We start from the raw sequence: 26,282 nt of genomic DNA on the forward strand, positions 1-26,282 counted from the left end.
CCTAAAAGAGATGTAAAGAAATCTTTCCAGAAGACACTGGGGCATGCTTAGTGAAGAAAACACAGACACACACACACACACACACACAGACAGACAGACAGACAGATGGACAGACACACACCCCTTTACTTAATGAAAGAAAAAAGCAACAGTATAGCATATTTTTCCAGTATAGATGCCAGATTGTTTTTGTTTATTCTAGGAATAAACTTAACTGTGTGGCAGAAGGATTTTGTTTTAATTATGATTTCCTGTTGTCCCAAATGCATATGTGTGGTGAGTGTGAAAGGAAATTAGTGAGTAATCTGTGGTGGGCCTCTTTTCCCTTTTTGATCCTGGTACTAATCAACCAGGCAATAATGGAAGTTGAAAGACAAACAAAAAATTAACTGTTCACATTTAGACATGGATTAGACAAAACACAGTGAAAGAAAAAAGAAATTTGGTTTTGTATTATTTTCTAACAGAACCAACAGCATTTAGCTTGACAATAGCAGCATTTTATTATGACAGCCACACTCTAAGTTACTGGAGTAAGAATTGTTAACTCTTTGGAAGAATTCCCGCATTTGGATGTCCCTCTCTAGCTTATTGCTAAATATTCGAACATTTGGATTTACAGTTTTGAAATTTTCAGAAGGTATGTTCACAAATGCACCAGAGATACACATGGGGCCAAGAAATGCTTTCTCACTAGCTGAGAAAACACCTGTTTTCTGTCCAACTTCTCCTGGGCCACAATTTTCTGTTATTAGGTTGAAGAAACAGGGTGGGTAAGAGTAATTTCTCAAGATTCCCAAGAACTAGGCTTCACCTGCATGTGTCTTCGGTGTCAATCAATCAAAATTAGGACTGACTTGGTATTTGTCATTACCCATTGTCAGACTTAGAAGAGCGGAAGAATTTTCCTCCTCCTGTTCTTAGCTAAAACAGCTAGCAGTCCTTTTTCAAGCCAGAATGCTTTTGAGGCCAGCAGATGAAATAAATGGAGCAACCACATTAAGGAAATGGAAAACACTAGTAGAGCCGCATCCTTGGGCATAAATTGGGCATTTCAGAAAAAGAACATCAGCTGCCCCGACTGTCAAGGAAGCAAGGATTGATGGAGACATGTCTGTCTTCTCATTCCGAACAATTGCTATACACACCTGTCATTCACTTAAAGGAAATGACAGAGCAGTTGTCTTATGAACACCGTACTGAACCTCTTCTACTAAATTATGGGTAATGGTTTTGAGATGTTGACTTTTAACCCTGCGGATTATATTGTCACTGTAGACTTTATGTGAAGGCTTACACCACACATTCCAGAATTTAAAGTCATAGCACTCCCTCAAATCACAAACAGGAAAAGTCTGTTGGCAAATGTCCCATATACCAACCGTAAGCATGAAGTGCTTATACTTTATGGCCTATTTGAAAATAGATTTCCACCTCATAATATAAATGTGAAGTGTTATTTTAGAAATAATTGCAGGGGCCTCTTCTTAAAATTCCTCTGTGTCCATTTTTTTAGTTTTAATCTCTTCACCAGTGGCCTTTGGGACATCAGAGGACAGTTTTTCTATGTGCTAGATCTTGTAGATTACAGTATTTTCTCTAAAGCCAGTGTTTCCTTCACTTACTTTTCTCTCAATTTAACTTGGGATACAATCACTACCAACTTGATATTTTGAACTTGCTTTTGCTGTCAGAACCCATACTTGGTGAATCTTATTTCTGGAGTCTCTCCTCTTTCAGGAATTGGGTAGCTAAAAGAGATGTGATGAAAGTTGGACTCACTGTGTGTGCAGCAGCTGACAAGGGTGTCCGCTGGACAGGTGTCCTTCGATGACTGCGATTATCCCAGAGGACAATCTGGCCAGAGTAAGTCCCACCAACCACCAAATTAGGATGAAAACGAGCAAAGCAGACTGACATCACAGAGGACTGGGGAGGAAAAGGAGAGAAATACACTGTCAAACTACTATCGAACACAGTTTCATCTTGTTTCATCCTGAAGGGAAAACAATGTATCACAAAAACTTAGTAGTCTTGAAATGATGAAATGTATAGATAGTAGGAAATTTTGTATAATAGCACAGAATTTTCTCTTGACAGGTCAGCCAATGGTTTTCCACTTGCAATTTGAAATTTGAAGGCTTGGCCATGTCATTAAATAGGCATAAAACCTATCTTGAGTACATCATTGTTCTGTGGTCTGTAAAGTTCACTTTATGGACAGTTCCCATATCTCAAGTGAAATTCCAATAGAATCAATATTAATTTCCCATGAGACCCTCCAAAAGCAAATCTTTACTCTGAGAGGCAAGGCCACATCAAGTTATAATATGTGCAGTGTTGGGAAAGACAGAGTAATTCTAGCTTCAAGGACTTAAACATGGGGTGTTTCCCCTCATTTCTTTCTTTCTTTTTTTCTTTCTTTTTGGCTTACTGTAGACTTCTAGGAAATATGCCAAATTAGACTGACCCAACTGGCTTCTCCCAATATTCCTCCATCTCCCATGGGCATTCTCCCTGACCTTTGTCCTGCCCACTTCAGACAGTTCTTAATGTTATCCTTTGCCTATTTTAACAAACAGCCAAAAATGGACTTCAGTTCAACTCTTCGATGATCTGTCACAGCATCAGAAATGTGGCTTCTGAAAATCCACAAAAGACCATAGGGCATGACAGTTCCTATGAAATTACTTCGTGGACACACTCAAAATCCGACAAGTTATAGTGTCACTATGCTAAGCCCTCTGTAGTGCTTTCCATATTCCCAGGTTTTCATTTGCTTTCTTTTAAATAAATTTCATTAAATCCAATGAAAAGTTAATGAAAAATTACTACGTGCAAGAAAGGTATCATAACAAAAATAATGAGAATATAAGAAATGAATGAACTTGTACTCTTCTAAAGGCAATGAAAATATCATGCACCTGAGGGGGGTAGAGCTGATATTGGATAGGGTGTCTCTTTGTCAAAAAAGTTGAAAAAAAGATGTCCTTCTAAATAGATATGTTCATATAGGTAAGGCCAGGCCTTGGCTAGTGGAGAGGAAGACAGAGTTTCATCCCTGTCTGTTCTTTGACCCTGTCATCTTTGTTCAGGACACAGACTGTATACTAAGGTAGCAGCTTTGAGCATAATCTATAGTCTGACTGAACCCTAGGCACACATGTATGTATCTATGCATGTATGGCAAGGGGTGAAGATAGCAGAAAATTTGCTTTAGAGAAAGGAAGGAGAGGATAGAAAGGCAGGAGGTTGGGGAGATCTCCTGGAAAGGATGTATCATACCTGTTATCTATGTGGAAATTTCAGCAAGAAGAGAGAAGAAACAGGCATTTCTGAGAAAGGCATACAGTAATAAAAAGGAATGGCAGGAAGGAGAAAAACAGAGATGGGTGAATGAATGACTTACAGTCCTGCTGGACTTGGAAAGAGTCTTGGAAGAAGCAGCTAAGAAATTTAGTTGATACTGTGTTCTGGGATGGCAAGAGATGGCCCTTAATGGCACTATTTGGTGTTTTTTCGTGTGGACAATGGAGAGAAGATACAACTTCATAAGCAAATACATATGAAGGTCCAAGTCTGTAACTCCTAAGCCAGCAAAATAGTGATTAAAGAAAAATAATCTGTCATTTTTTCAGACTGGTAAGCTAGTTTCCATTTTTGAAAAATACATAAAAACAAAAAAGAACTACTAACGCCTTTAGCTTCCTAGTCAGAGTCACAGATTCTCTGAAGTAGTATAAAACTGTAGACTATTTTCAATGTCATGTTTGCCCATTTTAAATGATTTTCAGTTTCAATTCCTTGAACATGATTCGATGAAGAACATGCCCATGCCCCAATCTGGTTTTCATAAAGTTCAAGAATAACTCTCAATAATGACACTGAATTAGAAAAAGAAAATAATGCTGGTCAGCTTCTTGTTTTACACATCCCAGAGAAATGATTCTTAGTTTTCAACTGATGAAATTCTTATGTTGCATGAGCTGTGTTGGGAATTTTTTAAGGCTTCAGAGAGACTTAAAAGTATCCAGGTAGAATCAACAGTTAAATCTGTGTTTTAGTTAAAGCCCAGAAAATATTCTAAATCTTTGAGAGACTACACTTGAACAAAACAAACAGTAGATATATTTCTATGAAACTGAAACACAGAGTTTGCAATCAAATAGAATCCAATTCAGCTAGGTGAAAATTCTAATACCTATGTGTGCATTCATTCATGAATTTTTCAAAGACTTAGCAGCACTAAACCATTTCAAATGTCACAACTTGCAACATCTAGAATTTAAAATTCTATTCGAATGTGGTAAGCAGTCAAATTTATGCTGAAAAAGGAATCATACTTTGGGGCACTAGAGTTCTGTGACCAGAAGTTACTTTATTTAAAAATAACCAATTTCTATAAAATCATGATCAATAAGAACAGGCATACTTTTGAAAACATTCAATTTAGCTTTAGTTGTATAAAGAGGTTTCAATTCAATGTTACAATTCATGAGTACAGTGCATGTTGATCAGTCACCCTTCCAAGGTTCTCTAAAGTCTCTCCCTACCCCCCCAACCTCTCAAGTTACCTAGTTACATTTTCATGTACATACATTGAATATTATGACTTTATTCACCCACTCTCTCTCCTTTCCAGACATACTGGTTTTTTCTTATATTTGGAAGATGAAATATAGTTTCATTTTTCTTTGAGGCAGAATCTGTGTGTAGCTCAGTTTGGCTTTGAATTTGTGATCTTCCTATCTCTGACGCCTAGATACTGAGATTACAGTTATGCATCACTATTTCTACCATTTCATTTATATTTTAAGCTCATCACTTCCATTACAGAATCAGTGTATTATGTGATGAAAAATATCTAAATCTATGTCATATAATTTTTCTTGCTGTTGTTTTTAATGTACTTGTAATGTACTATGTGATTTTTTTCTTTTGTATGTTCTTCCTCCTGTTTTCACAGTATTTGCCCTGAATCTTGTATGTATATTTTTCTAATTTGGGGAGGGTAAGAGAAATAGCAAAATGCTGAAAGAATACAGGTTGTCCCATTGTAACAATGAGATATACAAGACACTATGTTGAAAATGAACTTTACAACTTGGTAGGGGAGGGAGGAGTTGGGGAGGTGGGGAGGGAAGGGATGGTAGGGGCAAAACAAAGGAGGGGGTAACAATGCTCAAGAGAAAATGTACTCATTACCTTACTCATGTAATAGTAACTCCTCTGTACAGTATCTTTGCAATAAAATATATTAAAATAAAAATTTCAAACATTTAAAAGTGTCCTATCTTCTAAAAGTATTATATATGTGCCCATGGATATGGATATCTACTTCTGTATGTATATTCAACATAGATGTCCAGGCTACCTCACCCTCTACATTATCATTCATGTGGAAACACAAACAAAAGGATGATCTCAATTATCTAGATATAGAATCCTAGATACAGTATAGAATACCTAGATATAGTATAGAATATATAGTATAGAATCAGTCTTAAGATATTTAAAAGTTTTTAAGATTTTCTTTTTTCATGACTTGATGTTTGTTGTAACAGTGGCAAACATTTGGATGATTGACTTAATTTTCTACTTGTCATCCAAATGTTTACAATTCCTTAGACTCACAGAAACAATGTTCCATCTACAATCCCTGGCTTGGATAGTTCTCTTCATCTGAGAAGTTTCCATCCACCTCAAAGTGTGGAATCTCTGTGCATCACAGCATTGCTATGATACTGACTGCCATGGAATTTCTTGTCAGTAAAAAGCGCAAATGATGCTATCCTGTGAGTAAAAAGCATAAGGCATTTCAAAACAATTGGCTGATACTTATTGAAAAAGTGGTTTTGTTTTCTATCTGCAGTGTGCTTTCTGAAGACAAAGTCATGAAAAGCAATTCTATCAAAAGCATTATTGGTATTTTAAGTGCTTCCTTACTTTTTTAGGCATTTAAACTTTTATATTAACTGTTACTCAATATAATCATATATATACGATTGATAAAATTTAGACAAACAAGATTAACTCAAAGAAAAAGTTTCTTTGCCTTATCCTGGACTCTGTGAGCTCTAAGTTTTACCTAGTTTCTTTTTTATTTTATCCCTTGAAATTGTTAGAGCTTTAGAATTATTTTGAAAAATTATGTATGGTCTTAAAAAGTTTTATCAAGTAGTTTATATAAGTGAACAATAATTATAACGAGGGTGAGAACTGTGGACAATGTTAACTGATTCATCAAAGTAAGCATTCCTGACAGTACAATTGAACTCTGCTTTTACAAAGCTTGGGATCTCATTGATGTGGCCATGTTTTTTGGTCAAATCAGGGGCCTAGAAACATGATAAGCCTATATGTTTAAAACTTCATGTAAAACTGGTGAGCCTGATTGACTACATTCCAACACACATAACACAGAGACAAGGTTACATAGGAGCCACTGTTTTCCAAGGGGATATGCATCATATTTTGATGATTTGCATAATACAGTCCCCCCAAATCAGAACAAGCAAGACTTCGAGATTATGTTTTAAGGATTAATCCTGCTCTACTGACTCTGTGTGTGTTTGTGTGTGTGTGTATGTGTGCCAAATTGACACATAAGCTCAAAGACTCACTCCTATGGAAACTTGGTTTGATTTTTAGTCTTGAACCATCTGCCCAGTTATGGCTGTTCTGCCTCCTTCTTACCCATAGTGCCCCATGCCCCCAACTTAACCCTCTTTCTGTCCATTCATTGCTGGAATTCCACAGAGACAGCAGGGTGGAGACTCCACTTTGAACGTCTCCCTTCACTCACTGCACACCACTGCATTTCAATTCAGAGTCAGCCCCAACCCCTCTTTAAGTGGCTGTGGAGGCTGTTTTCTATTTTGTAGAGCTAATCCAGGCCAGCTTAAGGATCATACTTCCCCTTAACCACAGACCCAAATGCCCAGGGCAAACAGCCTTTGGTCAATGCTGGTAGGGGAGCTTACCCCCTACGTTCACATTTGATCTGGTCGCCCATGTCCTTCCGTGGGTGGCACCCTGCCCACTCCTCAGCCATCAGGCCTGGGTGGGAGGGATAGGGGGTCCTACATTCAAAAGCATCTCCTATTTCAAGTACCATCTTTTCTGGGGAGAGGTTGTTCCCCAGAGAGGAAAGAGTCATATTGTTGCCATATGTTGTTTAATGGTAGCTGACATTTTATTTGTGTAAAGGCAAATGCTTAGCTGTCAGGAGGCTGTGAGGCAGACAGATTAGATCCTTCTGGCTACTAGTGACCTGGTATGTATTTCTATATGAGCATAAGAGACCCATAGCCAAATTACTTTTGTTGATGGAAACACATACAATTAGAGAACATTGCTGCTGAAAGCTCATCATCTTGGTGACTGAGTAGCACCAGGCATCTGACATTGTGGAAGACGTGAAGGTGTTAAAGTCATGAGTTGGTAGTGAACTTGTAGATGGAGGGAATTTTTGGTGGTTTTAGAGGTCTCCCTTTTTCTCTCTGCTTATCCAAGGAGGCATACTTCCATTCTTCTAAATGCTAAAAGGAGTGACCATCTACCAAAACTTACCACCCCATTAATGCTTGAATGCCTACAAGGAAAGATGGAGTTAGCTTGTCTGTTATTTCTTGACTCAGTGTATACTAAAAATATTAAAGTAGTTGGTTCTAAGATCTTATTTTCCACAACTTAGAAAGCAATTATCCTGGTTACTTTTCTTAGACTCCCTTGGAATCATCATACCTTGTTCTGGGCTGTGTACTGAGAATACAAAGGGCATAATGCAATTTAAATTGTGATACAACTTCACACACTCTAATAGTTCATTTTTACATGGAATAATATATGGGGTGAGGAGGCTAAGAACTATCATGCTCCTTTTATGAATTATAATTAAGTCTTAGACACATCACATACATTAGATTGGCTACTATTAAAAGCAAGCAAAAAAATAAGGAACATAGCAAGTGTTGTCAAGAATATTGAAATAATGGAACCCTTGGTGGAATGTAAAGTGGTATAACCATTATAAAAAATGAATATGGCGGGCTGGGAAGGTGGCTCAGTGGTAGAGCGCTTGCCTTGCATGCAGGAGGCCCTGGGTTCAATTCCTCAGCACCACATAAGCAGAAAAAATTTTAAAAAAGCCAGAAGTGGCACTGTGGCTCAAGTGGTAGAGTGCTAGCCTGGAGCTGAAGAGCTGAGGGACAGTGCCCAGGCCCAGAGTTCAGGCCCCATGACAGGATCAAAAAAAATGAATATGGCAGTTCCCCAACATATTAAAAATAGAAGTACCATACGACTAAGCTATTCTTCTTGCCCCAAAAAATTAAAAGCAAATTCTTAAAGTGATACATATATATCTATGTTCCTGGTAGCATTGTTCATAATAGCCAAAAGACAAAAATGATACAATTGTCCCTTATTAGATGAATCAATAAATAAGACAGTATATACATGCAATGGAATCTGCTGTCAGTAGACATTTGATTCACTTCTTTTTGACAAAGATAAACAATGTCATTATGAACACATGTGTACAAGGTTTTGTGTAGATCAACAAGCTCAATGATTCTGGGTATTTGTCTAAAAACAGAATTTCTGGGTTATATGGTAATTCTATGTTTAACTTTCATAGAAATTCCCAGCCATTTTTCAAAATGGTACATCATTTTATATTCTCAGTGGCATGATAATTCTGTTTTCTCTACATCCTCACCAGCACTTGTTTTTCCCTGTAAAAAATATTTATATTTATAGCTTTCTAAGTGGTGTATACCTGTTTTACATCATAGTATTAAAGCCAATTAAAGCAAACAAAGAAAAAACAAACATATTCCTGTGTTCCAGCTAGGTTCTTCTGGACCAAAATTCTTAGGGAAGAGGACTTTGATGTATTTAGTACTAACCAATTGCTTGTATCATGGAGAAATTTGAAAAGCCCAATTCTAAAGCAATTGTTTAGTAGAGTACAGTCAGTACTACTGTAGTTGAATTTTCCTTTGTATCTATTAAGGCCTGCAACTAGGAATTTTTTTTAAATTAATTTATTTTTTAAGGGGCTGTAGAACTATCTCCACAAATATATATTTCCAACAAATATATATTTCTAGTCCAACAAATATATATTTCTCTGCTAGAACATTATTGTTCAACTTCCTTCAAGGTTATTTGTTAGTTTTAATGTCCCACCTTGCTTCCATTCTTCACTAAATTGGTTAGACTTTCAGAAAATGGTAATGATGATGACAGTGAAGGACTAGACCCTAGTCTCTTCTAGCATCACTACCCATGGGACACAGTGCATCTTGGAATTGTCTTGCTTATTGTTAAGAAGCCTAATGGCGGTCATCACTAGTACCCCACATTGAATGACTGTTAGTTGTGGGAACATTCTGGTGTTTTCAGTATCTACTAAGTTTCAAGGATTTCCTCTTAGGAACTAACATAATTTTCTCTCCATTCTTGTTTCTGGATTAAGAAACCTAGGTGCCCATTTATAATGAAATGCAAAGACTTGGAAAAATTATATTAAGCATAGTGAGCCAGACTCAAAGAAACATAGATTTCATGGTTTCCCTCATTTACAGTAATTAGGCTGTGCCTATGAATCTACAAGTAAACATAATGGATGGAAAAAGACAAAAAATATGCTTGGGCATGATAAATTAAGCAGACACTAAATATTACCACAATGGGACCAATGGAGGATATTCTTTGGAAAGGCTTCCAAAGGCTCACATGTGCACATGATCATAAAAAATGATGTTTATCAAGATGAAAATCCAAGAAATTGAATCAAGAGGTTTTTCATTTTACCTTTTGTATTTTTTGTTTTGTTTTTTTAGATTTCTGTACTTTTTGTATTATAAGTAAGTTTACCTGTTTTGAAGAGAAAAGGGGAAGCACAGAAAAAGTGGGACAAAGGGTGAACTAAGTCAGCAGTGATATGCACTAGATACTATGTTGAAAACGGATATATTGCTTGTCAGGGAGGGAGGTCGAGAGTGAACAAAACTTGGAGAAAACACGGAAAGAGGTGACATTGTTCAAAAAGAAATGTACTCATTGTCTGACTTATGTCACTGTAACCCCTCGGTATATCACCTTTACAATAATTTTTTTAAATGTAAAGAAGTGACAACCATCAAAAAAAAGAAAAAGAAAAAGAAAAAAGAAACCTAGGCTCAGAGAAAGAAATCACTCTCTTAAGATCAAATGAACAAAAAGTGGCAGAGCCGGGATTTGAACTAAACCAGGCTGCCTTCAAAGCCAAAGACTACACTGTATAAAACCTGCATCCATTGAATACAAGTGCATTTTTTCTTTGAGATCCATGATCCCCACTCTTGAGCACACATGTGTGAATTCCTCACCACCACAGGAAGTGATCATCATACTGGGACCTCCCGTATGCCACATGGTGGAGAGCATCGTGAGCTCCCTGCTAGTATAGTGCCCTTGGCAATGAGTCTCTGACCCCTTTCCAATTGGGTTTCTGCTGCTACTGTAGAGATCACTCCTCTCATTCATCTCCAAGCCTATCAGTTGTGACAGATGACAACAGAGCTAATTAGTACCAATTGTGCTGATATTTACCATGAGGTGTGTATTCCCGCTGAGAACTGATTGAGGCCAATTAATCATTTCTTGAGAGTCTACTGAGCAGCTAGCAGCTGGGACACCAATTGGGTCACTCTTGACAAGCTTTGTGTTTACTGTCACAGGGTTGGGAGAAAATGCTTTGTTTCATCTTGTCACTATGCCACCACACTGAAAATGCCATTACAAACCAAACAAATCTTTTATTTTAAATTGTTATGATAAAGGTGGTGGACAGAGGGTTACCATTTTGTAAGTCAGGTAATGAGTACATTACTTTTGTGCTCTCTCACTTTTCCCCTCCCATCCTTACCCACAAGTTCTATCACTGATTTTCAACTGAGTACCACTACTGTATTTCAAATAAATCTTTTTTAATGAATGTATCCAAAGAATGTATCCAACCCCCTCAAGTATATATAATGACAGGAATTGTTACTGGTATTACAATATATTTCTTGTGTGTTTTAATAAACAAAGGATATTTCCTGTTTCGTGATAAAAACTCAGGCCTTGGGGAATAGCTTTTTGAACTCAAGAAACAGAAAGTAATATGCATGTCTTTTTATTTTTAAAAACAGGTTCATGGAGAGAAAAGCGTTTTGGATAAAATGGTCACACTGTAGAAATTAAAGGGTGGTTTATTGTTTTAAAAAGTTGAGACTAGGTCTTTTACCTAGACAAACAACATTTTTGATATTCCAACTGAAAACTAGGAGAAGAATCTTGGTAGCAAGTTGTTCAAACAGCAGTACTCAGCTTCAGCCCAGTAACCACACAAAGCGCTGACCTGGCCTACCTGTCATGTCAGCTGTGTCCTACCAGGTGCCATGCTGCAGAGCAGCTGTAGAATTTCTATTTGCTATTCCATAAAAGTTTGTTTCCTTTACATTCTTTGTAAAAGGAAAGTGAACTCTTGGGCTGGGAAGGTGGCTCAGTGGTAGAGTGCTTGCCTTGTATGCAGGAGGCCCTGGGTTCGATTCCTCAGCATCACATAAGCAAAAAAAAAAGAAAAAACCCGGAAGTGGCGCTTTGGCTCAAGTGGTAGAGTGCTAGTCTTGAGCTGAAGAGCTGAGGGTCAGTGCCCAGGCCCAGAGCTCAGCCCCCACGACAGGACCCCCCCCCCCAAAAAAAAGGAAAGTGAACTCTTCCCCTCCTACTCACTGCCTTCACAGGTAGTAATGGAGTTCTGTACCCAAATGAGCATAAGTGGTTTTTTTCTTTTTTGTTTTGTTTTGGGTCTGGTCATGGGGCCTGAACTCTGGGCCTGGGCACTGAGCCTCAGCTCTTCAGCTCAAGGCTAGCACTCTACCACTTGAGCCACATCGTCACTTCTGGCTTTTTTCTTTTTGCTTATGTGGTGCTGAGGAATTGAACCCAGGTCCTAATGCATGCAAGGTAAGCGCTCTACCATTGAGCCACCCAGCCCGAGCATAAGTTTTAAAGTAACTTTTTGTAAAAGGATTAAACTCACAGGAAACTTGTGTAGATAGTACAGTTCCCATATATGGTACACCATGTTTTTCCTGTTGCTAACAATCAGTTTAGTAAATTTATCACAACTAAAGAACCATTACTGACATATTACCTAATGTCTTTTCCCTGTTCTAGGAGCCCATCTAGGATGAGAGTTACGTAAGTACATAAGTAAGGTAATAAGTACATTTCTTGTCAAATTGTTACCCCTTATTTTCATTCTCTTCACTTTTTTGTTTTGTTTCTGCAATACCCGGGTTAGAATTGAAAGCCTGTACCCACGTCTAGAAAGATGCTCTACCACTTGAACCACATTTGCAGGTTTTTTTTATTTACTTATGTTTTTGCTCAACTAATTTCATACCATGATAATCTTCCTTATGCCTTCCCTATGTCTAGAATTACAGCCATGAACCACCCTGCCAAGTTTATTTATTGAGATAGGGGCTTCTATATATGACTATATCTCAACAAATAAGCGAAGTGTGGTCATACTTCTGCCTCTCTAGTAGCTGACATTGTAGGTGTTAACCACGATGCTTATGCTCTTGATTGCTTTAAGGAGTGCTCTGAAGCATATCCCTTGATTTGAGATTGCATTTTTTCTTTCTTAAGATTAGTATAGAACAAAAATGGTTTTTTTTTAGCTTGTACAAAATATTCTGAACCAAAACAGAGAAAAAGCTCCAAGAGTTTGAGGTATTGACTTCAGTTGGCATAAGAAGATTATAATACAGCAGTGTTATGATTATCTATCTATCATCATCTATCGTCTATTTATCATCTGTCTATTCAGATATATCTGATATGTTCCATTTTTATAAGGTTTTTATTTAGAAATTTTACTATGAATAAAACTGGGTAAGAATATGGCATCACATCTGACAAGAATGGTCCTTGATAACAGTTTCAGGTCAAAGATGTTTTGCCAGTATATACTTCCAAGCAGTTAGTAAACTTTATTGTCACTTTCTAAGACATATGAAACCCAAGTTGCTATGCCTATGCTGGGAGAGAAGTAGTACAAGTTGAGAGCTACCTTTTGCTTTTTAGGAACACTAACAAGGAGAAAACAGAAAGAGATGATGATGCAGAGTGCATTCGTACGTGAAAAAGCACTGGCTGCCTTCAAATCAAGTGTGTCTATCCTGCTTAATTAAAAATAAAGGAAGTTGATATTTGGATATTGTATGTGTTGACAACCACCCCCTTTGATTTATGTGTGCATGAACCATGGAGGGGAAAATAGTTTCAATTGGCAGGAAAGATTGTAGGCAGCATTAACTTGACTGTTTGTTAAAACACCAAGGATTAATAGCAAAAAAAAGGAGGGAAGAATTGTGAATGTCTCCAGTTCAGTGTCTTCAAAAACACTTGAGGTTTGGGAGAATGGCTCACCCAACCACATGAAAGTGTCGCTAAGGGACTCAGCCACACGACGGCTCCACATTTACCATCAAACCATCTTCCTTGAAGTGCAGCCACAAATTAAATTTATTTTTATTGAATAAGTACTAAGTCCTTGCAAAGGGGGCAAACACAGTGTTCAGAAATGGGACACCACCCTCCTTAACACTGATAGAATCGGTGTGTAAGAGTTGTCTTGTCTACGATCCTTTCTTTGCCAATAAGCCAGGGAATCAAAAGGAAGAATTCTGTTATCAGCTTTGTTTGTTTTTCTGAAATAAAATATTAAAGTAATAGCATTGATGAGAATCTGAGAACAATTGCACCATAGATTTGTGTCCTCTTTGGACATTTTTGGGGAGGAAGGGACTTTTACTCAGGTTTGGGGCTTGAGACTGAAAAAGAGGACGAGATTGTAATCTCCCTATGTCACTGGGCAACCCCTTGTTGGTATGAGTCTATATTTGGAGGATCCACCCTAAAAGTCATGGAATATCCCACATTAGATCATGACCAAGCCATTTAGGTCAGAAATGACAGAGAACCATTAAAAACAAGCCAGCATTCCACTATGCAGGGGCTCTTCACATGCCTGGTCTGAGTTACTGTGGTGGCTCTGCCAGCCTGGGACAGCCGTGGAATCAGTTGGATCATTCTAAATTGAGCAAGAAAAAGAAATTCAGCAAGAATAAATAGGCTTTAAACAAAAAGAAGGCTAGGCAGATGCAATCATCAACATTAAATGTATAGATGTGAAAAAGGAACCCGGTAATGTGAGAGGATGGTGGAGTTGGGACACGTGGGAAGAATGATGGAGGGAAAGCACATTGATCAAGATGGCTGTACTCATAAACTGACATGTTGAGGTGAAAGCCCTTTGCACAACTACTCAAAGATAATAAAACATTAAAGAAACACAATAAAAATAAATAAATTAAAAACAATCTGATCTATATTTCAAGGCCAATAAAATAAATAGGTCTTTTCTTATTTCAAAACCATGGTTTACTGAGAGAGATGAAGGAGAGCAATGGAAGGGGTAACACTGATCAAGATTCATTGTACTTATAAACTAACAGGTTGATTGGAAGCCCTTTTGTACAACTATTTAATGATTAAAAAAAATCAACAGAACAACTATAATTATACCGACCTTGGATAAGCACATGAAAGTTCTATATCCAACAAAGCAGAAGCAGTCTAGGAGTAGATTTTCTTTTCTTTTCTCCTGGAATTATGTAGGTATGCTAATGCCTGAGGCACAGAGATAAGTCAGATCACCACTAAGAATGTTGTCCACTTTGGTTGTTCTATAGTAAGCTGCTACTCTGAAGTATGGAAAAGGACTTGGAAAAAAAACAACTAGGTTTAAATTCATGCTACAAAAAAATCTATTCAAGAGAGTGGGGTAAACTGATTTCTGAGCCTCTTTCTACCTCTCACCTTTTCCCAGAACCATCTTTGATGTTTCACAAGAAATCCAGAGACTGCCAGTGAGTTGAATGTGGAAAAGGACAGCACTCTGGCCTCCAGGGTTCAATTCTAAGCTGAGATACTTAGAAAAAAAATCAAGTGATAAGTAGGAATTAAGTTCCTTAGTGTTCAACTAGCTTTCATAGGGAAGGATAAATAAACAACCAAGAGACAAAGGAATATGAGCAAATAAAAATTCCTTTAAGATCAAATGGGATTTTTCTTAATCCACAGGGAAAATATATCTCTAGTCATATGTTTTAGATGCACAAATTGAAGGGTAGTTATACAGTAGTTTGCAGTGTCCAGTTCTAGAAAGAGAGCCTAGTGGTGTATTAAAGATTGTCAGTGCTGAGTCTAAGCTTTGTGTTCCATTGAATAATGTAGGTGATAATACTGCTCAGCTGGAAGGAACGTGATCATAAACTCTTAAATGCTGAAATTACAGCATGCCTGATATGTATGCTGATCAATTGTCAAACTGGAGCTAAATATTTTGCTTCATGCAAATTGAAATACAAATATATAAAGCAATATTTGTTGTCCTTTTCCCTGAAAAAAGAACAGCTGAATTTACATAAAGAAAATAAGAGTAACTTTCAGAATAATAAGTGTTTTGTTCATAGATTTGTGATGTGGAGTATATTAGTCTTGGAACAAGCCATAGGTGTGACTTACAAAGTACCCATCTCTCAGGGCTGCAAAAAGATGTCCAAGGATCCTGGGAAACCAGTAGCAATGTAAACCAGATAATGAAGAGTTAAGAAAACCTTCTCAGCCTGTTAATGAACTCCATCCTGCTCTGGTGAGACCACCCTCCTTTTTAAAGTAAGAAGTAATTTAATATGCATGGAACTCAGTTGTGTTTGGTTTGGTTTTCATCCAATCTAGAAGTATCAGTGTGATAAATTATAATGAGTTGTCTGCAATACTTCACAAAGTGACTATAACAGACTTGAAGAAACAAGGTCCCTAAGCTTGACTTTCCAGTTTCCTTTGGATAGATTTTACTTTATTCTGGGTCATAACCCTCCAACAATAAAGAAAACATTTCTTATAGCTTCCTCACACTGGAAGTTATATGTTTCAAGCCCTCTTTGATGAGATCCACAGTTATTGGCTGTCTGTTTAAAGCAAGCCCAGCACTTGAAAATGACACCAAAAGTGAGACCAGCCAAATAACATAGTAAGAGAAGGAACATGGGCCCTTTAGTTTCCAAGGGATTTCTTCACGTCAAAGTTCCCTTTGTAATCCACACTGTGTGCTGGGAAGTAGTTATAGGCTCTCCCGCTATTTCAGATTTTGAAAAAGCATCTGGAGTTAGGGCATTCTAGTATCTGTTTGGAACAGGGATAGAGACTGAAAAGGAAGGCAGAAACTCAAATTCTGGAAGAGCTCTTTTACTACAGTTGGCCCATTATGTTCCTATGACTTATCTCCTTTAAGGTCTAGTTTCTTCACTTCAGAGCCACTGCCCTGAGTAAAGGCCATCTTCCTTTCACAGTTAATGACTTAGGGAATTCCAGCTCTTCAAGTCAACAACAGGACTGTACTTCATAGATGATTTTTTTTTCCATAGATGATTCTTTCAAAGTGAAAATTCTGCTGTGGTGAGTGGGCAACAGAACAGCCCTGAAAGTAATAGATTGTGTGACAGGAAGTGACCCCTCCCCTCCCACATCTACAGGAAGCAGAGGGGGTAGAAAGGTCCCTGGATTGATAATCAAGGCTTATTTTCTATGGGAAAATTATGTTAATTTTATCAGGCACAATTCCTTCATTGGCAAAATCAGTTATGTTAGTTGGACACTTCACTGAAGCTGATTCTAGGTTGCTTTTCCTCTGTATTGGTTGTTGGTTTCTGTTGGCTAGGAGAGTCTGAATTATTGGCATTAGTTTCCTATTGCTACTGTAACAAATAAGAGACACTTAGAAGTTTAAAGCAACAAAAAATGATTACCTTTTCTTCTAGAGTTTGGAAGGACTAAAATAGAGGACTAGATTGTGTTGTATTCCTTTTTGGAAGGCTCCAGGGGAGGAAGGTGGCTTTGCTGTCTGTTCAGCTTCTAGAAGCCACCCTCATTTCTTGGCTCATGTTTACTTTCTATTGTCAAAGCCCTCCGTGTTCAACTCTCTGACTGCTTCACGTGCTCATCACTTCTTTGAGAGAGAATCCCTTGTCTCTTTCTTTCACTTTTAAAAGGATTCTCATGATTACTTTCCCAGCCAGCAAAGGGAAGATACCCTTCCCATTGCAAGATGCTTAATTAAATCACATTTCACAAGTTCTCCTGTCATGAAAGATAAGAATCTCAAGTTTTCTAGTCCTAGGAGCTGGACAACTACAGGTAGTCATTATTCTGTCTACTAGAGTATTCAACAAATATTTGATAAACTTACAATTATTTTGATAAATAGTGAATAATTTTGATTATGTAAAGGGTTAGTTAAGTCCCATGATTCACCATTAGCTACATGCATACTGTGTACATCTGATCCTTCCTAGACACACCTCATACACTCAAGATAATGTCCACCTGACCCTAGGTTTTGGCTCAAAGAAATGCACTCTGGTTCTATTATATTTTCTTTCTCCTGATAGAATAAAAACCGTTGTGCCAGATTTTTCTAATCAGGTTATGTGAATTGCTCACCGTCATCTTAAGACAGTTAATGACAGAGCCAGAGTAGAGATTTAAAACTCCTTTCTACATCCTTTGTATTCCATCTTATTCTGACCTGCTTTCTCTAGTTATCCCATTTTCAAATAAATGAACTACCAAGAAGGAAGATAGTAATCTTTAGGGAGGAGTGAAGGTATGTATAGTATATTGGAATCCTACTAGCAAAACCCTGAATTCTGCCATTATTAAAAAACCTCCAAGTAGCATGACTTCTTCCTCTAAATAAATCCTTTTATTCGAAGTCACATTGTTAGAATGACTCTTTCAGCTATCAACAATTCCTTCAATCATAGTCCTTACACTTTCTTCAAAACTATTGAATTTTATCCTCAGAGCATCAGCCCCTTCCCTCCCTCTCCCCTGTAAGAAGCTACTTCTCATTACCATGTGACCCTCTTTCCAGCAATGAAGACAAAATCCCAATCTGGTTTGGGCAGATAACCTAAAGGGACATATTTTTATTTTAACATTTTCAATTGCTTTGAAGCAATTGTTGCATCACTTAGGTAAACTTCTCCACAGTAACAGTTGCAGAAATCTTGTCTTCTCTTTAGCTTATCTGTAGAATTCAGAAATTATTTTTATACAATTCAATTTCTACCAATATATCATATACAATTGTTGTCACAGAATAATTAGGAATCATTAAAAATCAATTGAACACTCTACACAATTATGGTGAAGAAAAAAATGTAATTATTAAGAGTCAGACCAACCTACACATCACTTCAGATTTTGCTGCTTCATGCATTTTATTTCTTTTAAACTTCATAATAATAAAACTCACAGATTTAGTTACTGAAGAATTTAAGAACAAATAGATTATTTCTTGGATGATAGGGAGTAATTGTGCAAACCTCACAATGTGCAAAGGGTCTTGAGCAATTTTTCCTGTGGTTCTAGTAGGCTGTTGGATATTTAGCACCCAGGGACTGTACATATAACCAATATATACACAGAGCCCAGATTTCGCATTAAAGACTGGTAATTGCTATGGGGAAATCTTGCTCAAGAATAAGCAAATCCTTACTATATTTTTAGTTAATTTTTAAAATTTAATTACATGTTCAGAAATGTAAGTCTTACAAAAGAAAAGAAACTGGAAAAGTTGATATATGGAATTAGTAGTATTTAATATCAAGGAATAGAGGAAAAATAAGCACAAAATTAAGCTGAATTATAAATAACTACTTCCAAAGTCAGAAAATGTCAGAACTTGGTGGCAATTATATATTTCATAAGACAAATGCAAGGAACTGCAGAAAGTTCTTCTGGGTTTGGACTGGTCAAGTCAAAGGTAATATTGAAGAAATAGAAAGGCAAAGAAAAAGAAAGAAAGAAAACAAAACTGTTTCCCAAGGTAATCAGACCAGGAAGGCAGAGGGAGTTCTATTTCCCTGTATAATTTTCATAACCACCTCAGTTTTCTAGCCTCATTCCAAAATGTAGACAAGGGCTAGGGCAAGCTACAAGTTGTCGTACATCTGGAAGGTTATTTTAAAATATATTTAAAATGTTTTGACTACATGATGCCAAGCATCTGGGAATGTGAACTTCTCTTAGGTATTTTTACTTTAGAGATATTCAGCCTTGCATAGACAGTCATTGTGCCAGACTCTGAGCTATGTAATTTATCTGTGGGAGAATGAAATATAGATGCAAAGGTAAGGCTTTACTTATGATTTTGATTAGGTGGGCTTAACAGAGTGGCCCTCATTTCTCGAACCTCAAGTTGAGACCTCTCTGTGCCTCCTCCCTCCAAGTCCTTCTGTGGGCTATGTTGGGCACGCCCTCCCCAAGACAAGTATCTCCCAAGTGAGCACTACCCACTCCCTGTCTAAATAATAGCTGGCTTCAATGGTTTCACTTCAGCAAGGACGAGGAAAAGCGAGGCTTCTACTTTTCCCTGCCTAATAGGAACCAGCCTGAGGAATACCTGTGGTTCACCAACCGCCCCCAAACCATTTTTAGGTTCTTGAGGTAGGAGGTAAGGCATTCTTCATGTGAGGTCGTCTTCATCCTCATATAAGCTAGCTCTGCCTCCCAGAGGCCTTTACCACCAACCAACCTAACCATCAACACGTCCACTCCACAGCCCACCTTTCACACTGTTCTAAGTTAGCTGATGCCATAGCTGGCTGTTTTGGGCAACTCTCATTCATTAAATGTTTTCATTTCATTCTTTACTTCATTTCATTCTTCCTCATATCACACATTCTCATTTTCATTCTAGTGGAGGAAGAATAGACTCCTCAATTGCAGAAGACAAGACATCATTAGGGCTAGGTATTTTTCTAGGTACTAATTAACAACTGAATTTTTCTAGATAAAAATGTAGTTTGCCTCATGTGTTTACTTCAAGCATAACATGAAAACTAAACAGTCAAGTTTGAGCATAAAGAGTGCTCATGATTTGGATGGTATAACTAGCAGTCTGCAACTTCATGTACAGCATGGTGCTTCTGGTAAAATAGAAAGATTGGGCTTATTATGAACTTCAGAGGACAGTGTGGGCTACCTTGCATGGCTTAGGCTTCCTTGAGATAATAAATACTTGGGAGCAAAATCACTTTGTCTCCTTCATGAGCTATGTCTTCACTTGATTATCTACAACTTCTAGAAGTCATGGGACTGAACAAGATTACAAGGTAACATCAGTAACAATAGTGTTGTGGAAATGGAAACCAGCGCATAATAGTAAATATCTAGAGTAGGCCAGTTGTCAGATGTTGATGGGGACAGAGCAGAGAACAAGGCCACTGCAGCCCCTGAAGACTTCCCTTTGCTTTGCAGATAGACACTGGAAAATTATTCATGAACAAACTTGTCCAGGACACTGGCTCAAGCCTGTAATCCTAGTTATTTGAGAGGTGGATATCAAGGGATTATGGATTGAAGCCAGCTATGCATAAAATTTCTCAACACTCCATCTTAAAGAATGGCTAGGCCATTCATAATTAGTGAGACCTTAGTTTTAAAATTATCAATGTAAAAAGGGGACAGAGGCATGCTTAAGCAGTATGGCACTGTTAAGCAAACACAAGGTCCTGAATTCAATCTCCAGTCATGAAAATAATGTTTACTACTGCCACTACTTCCACTAGGAACTCCCAAAGAAAAAAAAGTAGAAGTAGTTGAAGATCACAAAGGCCTAGATTGCAGAGAAATTCAGTGTTTACCATTAATGTGACCTGATATTAAAAGCAGTCTTGCTTGTAGTGGAGGCACAGGGAGGCTGAATCAGGAGGACTGGGAGTTTGAGTCAGTCTGGGCTACACAGCCAGATCCCATTTCAAAAAGTAAAGCAAGCAAGCAAACAAACAACAACAAGAACTAGTCTTAGGTAGCCTAGGGAAACCTGTATTTGTTAGCTCGCTAGCAAGCTAGCTAAAAGATAGATAATGAATTTAATGACAGTGACATGATATATTTTCTTAATTAAGATATTTGGATAATATTTGATAGAGTATAATATTAAATACCTTAAATATTAAGGTATTTATTAAATATTTATTTTAGCAATATCCTATTAGATTTAAATATATCTCAAATTAAATACCTAAAGTAATTTCATGGTCTTCTGAGAAGAAAACTTATCTAGGAAAAATCTAGAAAGTCAAAGAATTAAATACCCTAAAATGAAAAATATATTTTTTTGAAAAATATATTTAATATATTGAAATAAAAATTTTTTCAAGAAAACTAGCCTTCAGTTTAGATTTTATAAATAACATCAACTGGTAGCTAATATTTGAACTTTTATAATAAAGTAAGTTTTCTGTTGATGAGAAATCAGAATCAGGGATTATTACTTTTTACAAAGAATGTTTAGACATCTCAGTGACAGGATCACTATATGAAATATAATTCAAATTATCCAAGTTTAAACACTGACTTTGACAGTAAAATCATTTAATTTTCTATGATGGAAACTGTTTTAATAATTTTACCCATTTTTTAGATTATACCAATTCTTTGAGATGAAGTACGTACGACAGAGAATCAAAATAATCTGTAAATTTAGCTCTCTTACAAAGAGTGATTTTCATTCATCAGTAGAAATATGAATGGATAACCTTGTAAGGACCTTCTGCCTGCATTTCTCTTCTACCTTTCTTTCTTCTACAACTTAGAGAATCCAGCTCATGAAAACAGATTCCAGTTTCATTCCCTCTATTTTCTCCCATTCACATCCATTCACATACTCAATTTGCATCTCTATTCTCATTTTTCTTTCTTCTTTCTGAGGAATGACCACCTCAAAAGATTAATTCAGAACAGGCAGCAGAAAATGGTAACAAGATTGGGCGAATCAGGATGCAGATTTAGAATCAAGAGGTATTTTAAAGGAGGAGAGTTACTCAAATTAAACATATGTTAGGAATCTGAGTTTGTTGTTCATGGCATACTTGCTGCCTGGGATCCCACCCTGGTCAGGTCAGCCTTCATGGGCAGCGCACTTGCTAATGCAATGATATACCATGGCTTATGTGTGTGCAGTCTGAGCAGCTCAGTGGGCTTCCTTTCCTCTTAGTCCATCCTAAACATTGGAATACAGATGGCACTGACGTAGTTACATTAGTAAAATGCTCCTCAGGCTGTGCAGAGAAAAGCGAATTCAGGTTCTAATGAGCTTTGGACATACAGAAATCCTTATTTATTATACCTCGGCATCTATACCATATTTTGTTTGAAGTGATGTCTGTCTTCCAAGAGATCATCTTCAATACACACAATTGAGGCAATAAAAGTCCACTTGTCTTATTAAAAAGTAATGCTATGTAGGGGCTAGAAGTATTTTTTCTTTGGGTCAGTCTGCTATCAATCTAATGTTGGGAATGTCTCAACCCTCTCCCATGTTTTGCTGTTTATTTGTATATGTACCCTTACCTCCACAAAGCACATTTGTTTTAGTGGCAGAGCTAGTTTCCTTTAGCCATTAAAAATCACTCATGTTCTATGTTTGCAAAACATTTCAAATATTACTCTCAGGACAGTAAAATTATGGCATCACTTGGAGATTCACATCCTAAAAGACCCAGCAGTCATTGTTTGAAAACTTCTGATTTTTTTTTAAAGAAAATTGTGTTTGATTTGAATAATTTAAAACTTGGTCCTATTTCTACACTTTCATTCTTTCCAAATTATTTTCCATTTCTCTGCTCTTCCAGAATTTTGTACCCAAATATTTCTAACACTCATAAGGGATTTTCATTAGGAACTATGTAGACTAACAACATAGTGTTTACTTCACATTTAGATCCTCTCTTGCTTTACAAGGGTTTCAAAGTGGGGAACATTAATACTGTAAAGTTATGAGTTGAATTCATTTCATAGATAGGCAAGATCCACTACTCTTAGGTCCCACCAGATAACTATCCATTGATATGGATGACATTTAAGAAATCCATACAAGTTATGGAAAAATATACTAAATCTAATTTTAGAATAATGTAAGTCTTAGAATCTCACAGATACGCTTTCTCACTTATTTTTATCAATACTTTTGGGACACATGTACTATCTAAAGAGCACAAAGTTATCACAGAATAATGAAGGGTAACTGATTTATTTCCCTTTACATTCTCTGAAAAAGAGAACACTTGTTATCTGAGTAAATGTTATTGGGAAATGGTTTCTTAATAGAATAAACACTTTACTTTCACCATTTATAAAATAAAATATGCAAACAACAAAATGTTCTTAATACTGATTAAAGGAAGCAGAATCCTAATATATGATCCAAAGTTTAAGTTGATCACATTGGCTTGGTGTTATTTTTCAATTTTATAACAGCACCAAATCAGCAGATACTATACTTTCAGAACTGATGCAACAAAAATTCTCATTGATACGATTGGTTTCCCTTCAGGAACCATGCCTGAGTTGAGAACTGACTGCTTTTCTCCCAAATATGTGATATTTTATGGAACCCAGTTCAAAATGAACTTTTACAGAGGAGAGAGAATACATGATAACGTTTGAAAGGTAGGAGATTTACATTTAGCCTGTCTCTGCATCTTCATTATACAGAGAGGATCATCCATGAAATTCAGGTGTGAAAACTAGTTAAGTCCTCACAAATCTGACCAAACACATGGAAGAAAAGGCCACCAGACAGGTGTAGGTGTTGCTTAGAATGTGGAAAGGGTATATAGATGGGGGTTCCCTTCCTACTTGCCTCCAAATCAAAGTCTTTTAAACTATTTTAATTGTGATATGTTGACACAATGTTGTTATCCCGTTAGAGAAATGCCAGAACTCTCTCAAATGATTATGCTTTTCCTTCATGGTATCATTCAGCTAAAACATAAAACAATAATATTAATCTCTAGAGATTAAAGTAGAATGTTTGACCAGAAGACTGGTTAGTAAAAATCTCTATTGGTAATACAAAATAAAATTTATATGAGAAGAGAGAATGTGAGTGAGGGGGAGAGTTTGATCAGTACACAAAGTTACATTTAGATAGGAGAAGTTAGTCCTGGTGTCCTTCTAAACATTAGGATAACTATGGTCAAATGATATTGTATTGCATATGTCAAAACAGTAGAAGAGAGGCCGTTTGGATGTTCTCACTAACAAAAAAAGATAAATGTATGAGTTGAAAGACTTGCTAATTACCTTGATTTGATTATTAAAGAATGTGTACAGGTATCAAGACATCACACTGTACTCCATAAATATGTATAATTACATGTTAATTAAGAATAAAGTTAAAAAAGAAATACTTATGAATTCATATGAATTCTGTGAACAAGGGTATGCTTTTCTTTTCCTTTTTTTTAGCCACAAATTTCAGTTTTTATGCTTGGAAAATGTGCTACTTTCAGAGAGAACTAAATACTGAGCTACTTGGAGACTTTGGCCCACATTTTCCTTATGAACAACTTTGAATCATCTAGTAAACATGAGTCTTGTGGTAATTTTATCACATGGCCGAACACATTTACTTGTGCTACAAGGAGCACACACAATAGCACAAATCATCAAATCAATACATTCCCTCACAGAAGTTCGATTCCACTCACTGTCTTGCTGTGGGATCAGAGGGCAATGTCCTCAAGGCAGGGGACATTTTAACAGGACTTTCAGTGAGGGAGCTTTTGGGTTCTGGGTAACTGCTATGATGCATCTTTTGCCAGAGAACAAAAAGTGTGATACTACTGCTCACAAAGAGCTCCTGCCAAAATGAAAATTCACAGATATGGCAAAATAATTTACTTAAATGAAGAGCAAGAACACTCTCTTTTCTAAAGCATGCAGGGGAAAAAGATGAATAAGTCTTAGGAAAATCTGGTGCGTAAGCTGCTTCTCTGCTATTATTAGCAAGGTGAGGGGATCTGGGCAATGCTTTGTGGTATTTAAGGACATTTTGGCTTCTCTTGGCATCATGCTCTGAAATTATTTTTTCCATTTTTTCATGCTGTCTCTGTAACATGACCTCTGTACATAGTCTATCTCAGGAAATGACAATTGGCTGTCGAATCCCATACAAATTGATTGAATATGACAGCTTAAAGGAATAAATCATCTGCAGAGAAGAAAGGTTTTATGTATATTATTATATTTTAATCCGTTTTAACCTCTTCTTGGTTAATTTTATTGTTTCAATTAGATCATTTAAAAAACCAACACATCACATACCAATCTCCCCTAAGAGCAATCGTTATATTTGATGATTTTCTTCCCTGATACACAAGATAGAGTTTCACATTTGCATTACTCTATCTACTGAATTAACTATGAATTCTAAACCAAACGAATGCTGCCATGTGTTTTTAAACAGCTCTAATCTAAACCATCTGGAGAGGCATGGTTTTGCAAAGGCATCCCTTTCAGGACACTCTGTGGATTTTGTCACTGCTTGAGGTTTTGGCAAACCATCAACATTACTATAGTTCTCTTTTATGAAATATAGCTTTTGACTAGGATTTAAGAGTATTGGGTGTATGTATGCAGGCATTTATATGAATATGGGAACTTGTCTACAATTTTTGCTTCTGTTCTCTTTGTTTTTCAGTAGATTGTATTTGTAGTAAACTTATTTTTAAGAAATAAAGGTTTTCTTCCATAGAAGGCATACTTAACTTTAATTTCAACCACTCAACATAATATTGGACAAAGTTATCGAGGAAGCAAAAAAAAATACCACTGTTAAATAACATATCTATTGCACACAAGTGGTGGAAATAATTTTAAAGTAAGTCAAGGGCAGAAAAACACAACAGCATTAGAGAATAAACTTTATAAACTTTAGACAGTAAACTTTATAAAATGATTATGAAAAAATAATTAGTAGCATATAAGACATAAAATACATTTTAAAAGAGTCTATAGTTTAAAATAGCTAAGCTAAGTCTTTTACTGAAGTGATAAAAACAATACATTGTTTAACTTCTTGGCTAAAATGAACATGCCATTTAATAATATGTAATTGGATATAAATATGAGAAAAGCAAATGATCACTTATTTGTTATGACAAAAGCTAGAAAGCATTTCCTGGAAGTAAATGTGATGGTCCAATTTCCACAAATTCTATTCAATAATAAATGCTTTCAAATAATTTCAAGAGTGAAGTTGTGGTGGAACTGTCTGAAATGAACCAAAATAACAGCATGACTGCAGCCACTGA

The 26,282-nt window shown here is 36.6% G+C and overlaps 1 protein-coding gene across 5 annotated transcripts in view; it reads right to left on the reverse strand.

Annotated features, from left to right (window-relative positions):
* The window catches only part of Dync1i1 (dynein, cytoplasmic 1, intermediate chain 1), a 282,173-nt gene that overhangs the window by 67,218 nt on the left and 188,673 nt on the right, over nt 1-26,282 (reverse strand). For all 5 annotated transcript variants that reach the window (XM_013035856.1, XM_013035858.1, XM_013035857.1 and 2 more), the window contains one exon: nt 1,783-1,929. In XM_013035856.1, coding sequence (XP_012891310.1) covers nt 1,783-1,929 — 147 coding nt within the window. The remainder of the gene's footprint in view (nt 1-1,782; nt 1,930-26,282) is intronic.

This window comes from Dipodomys ordii, unplaced genomic scaffold (assembly GCF_000151885.1).
Source record: "Dipodomys ordii isolate 6190 unplaced genomic scaffold, Dord_2.0 Scaffold227, whole genome shotgun sequence".
Taxonomy (NCBI): Eukaryota; Metazoa; Chordata; class Mammalia; order Rodentia; family Heteromyidae; genus Dipodomys; species Dipodomys ordii.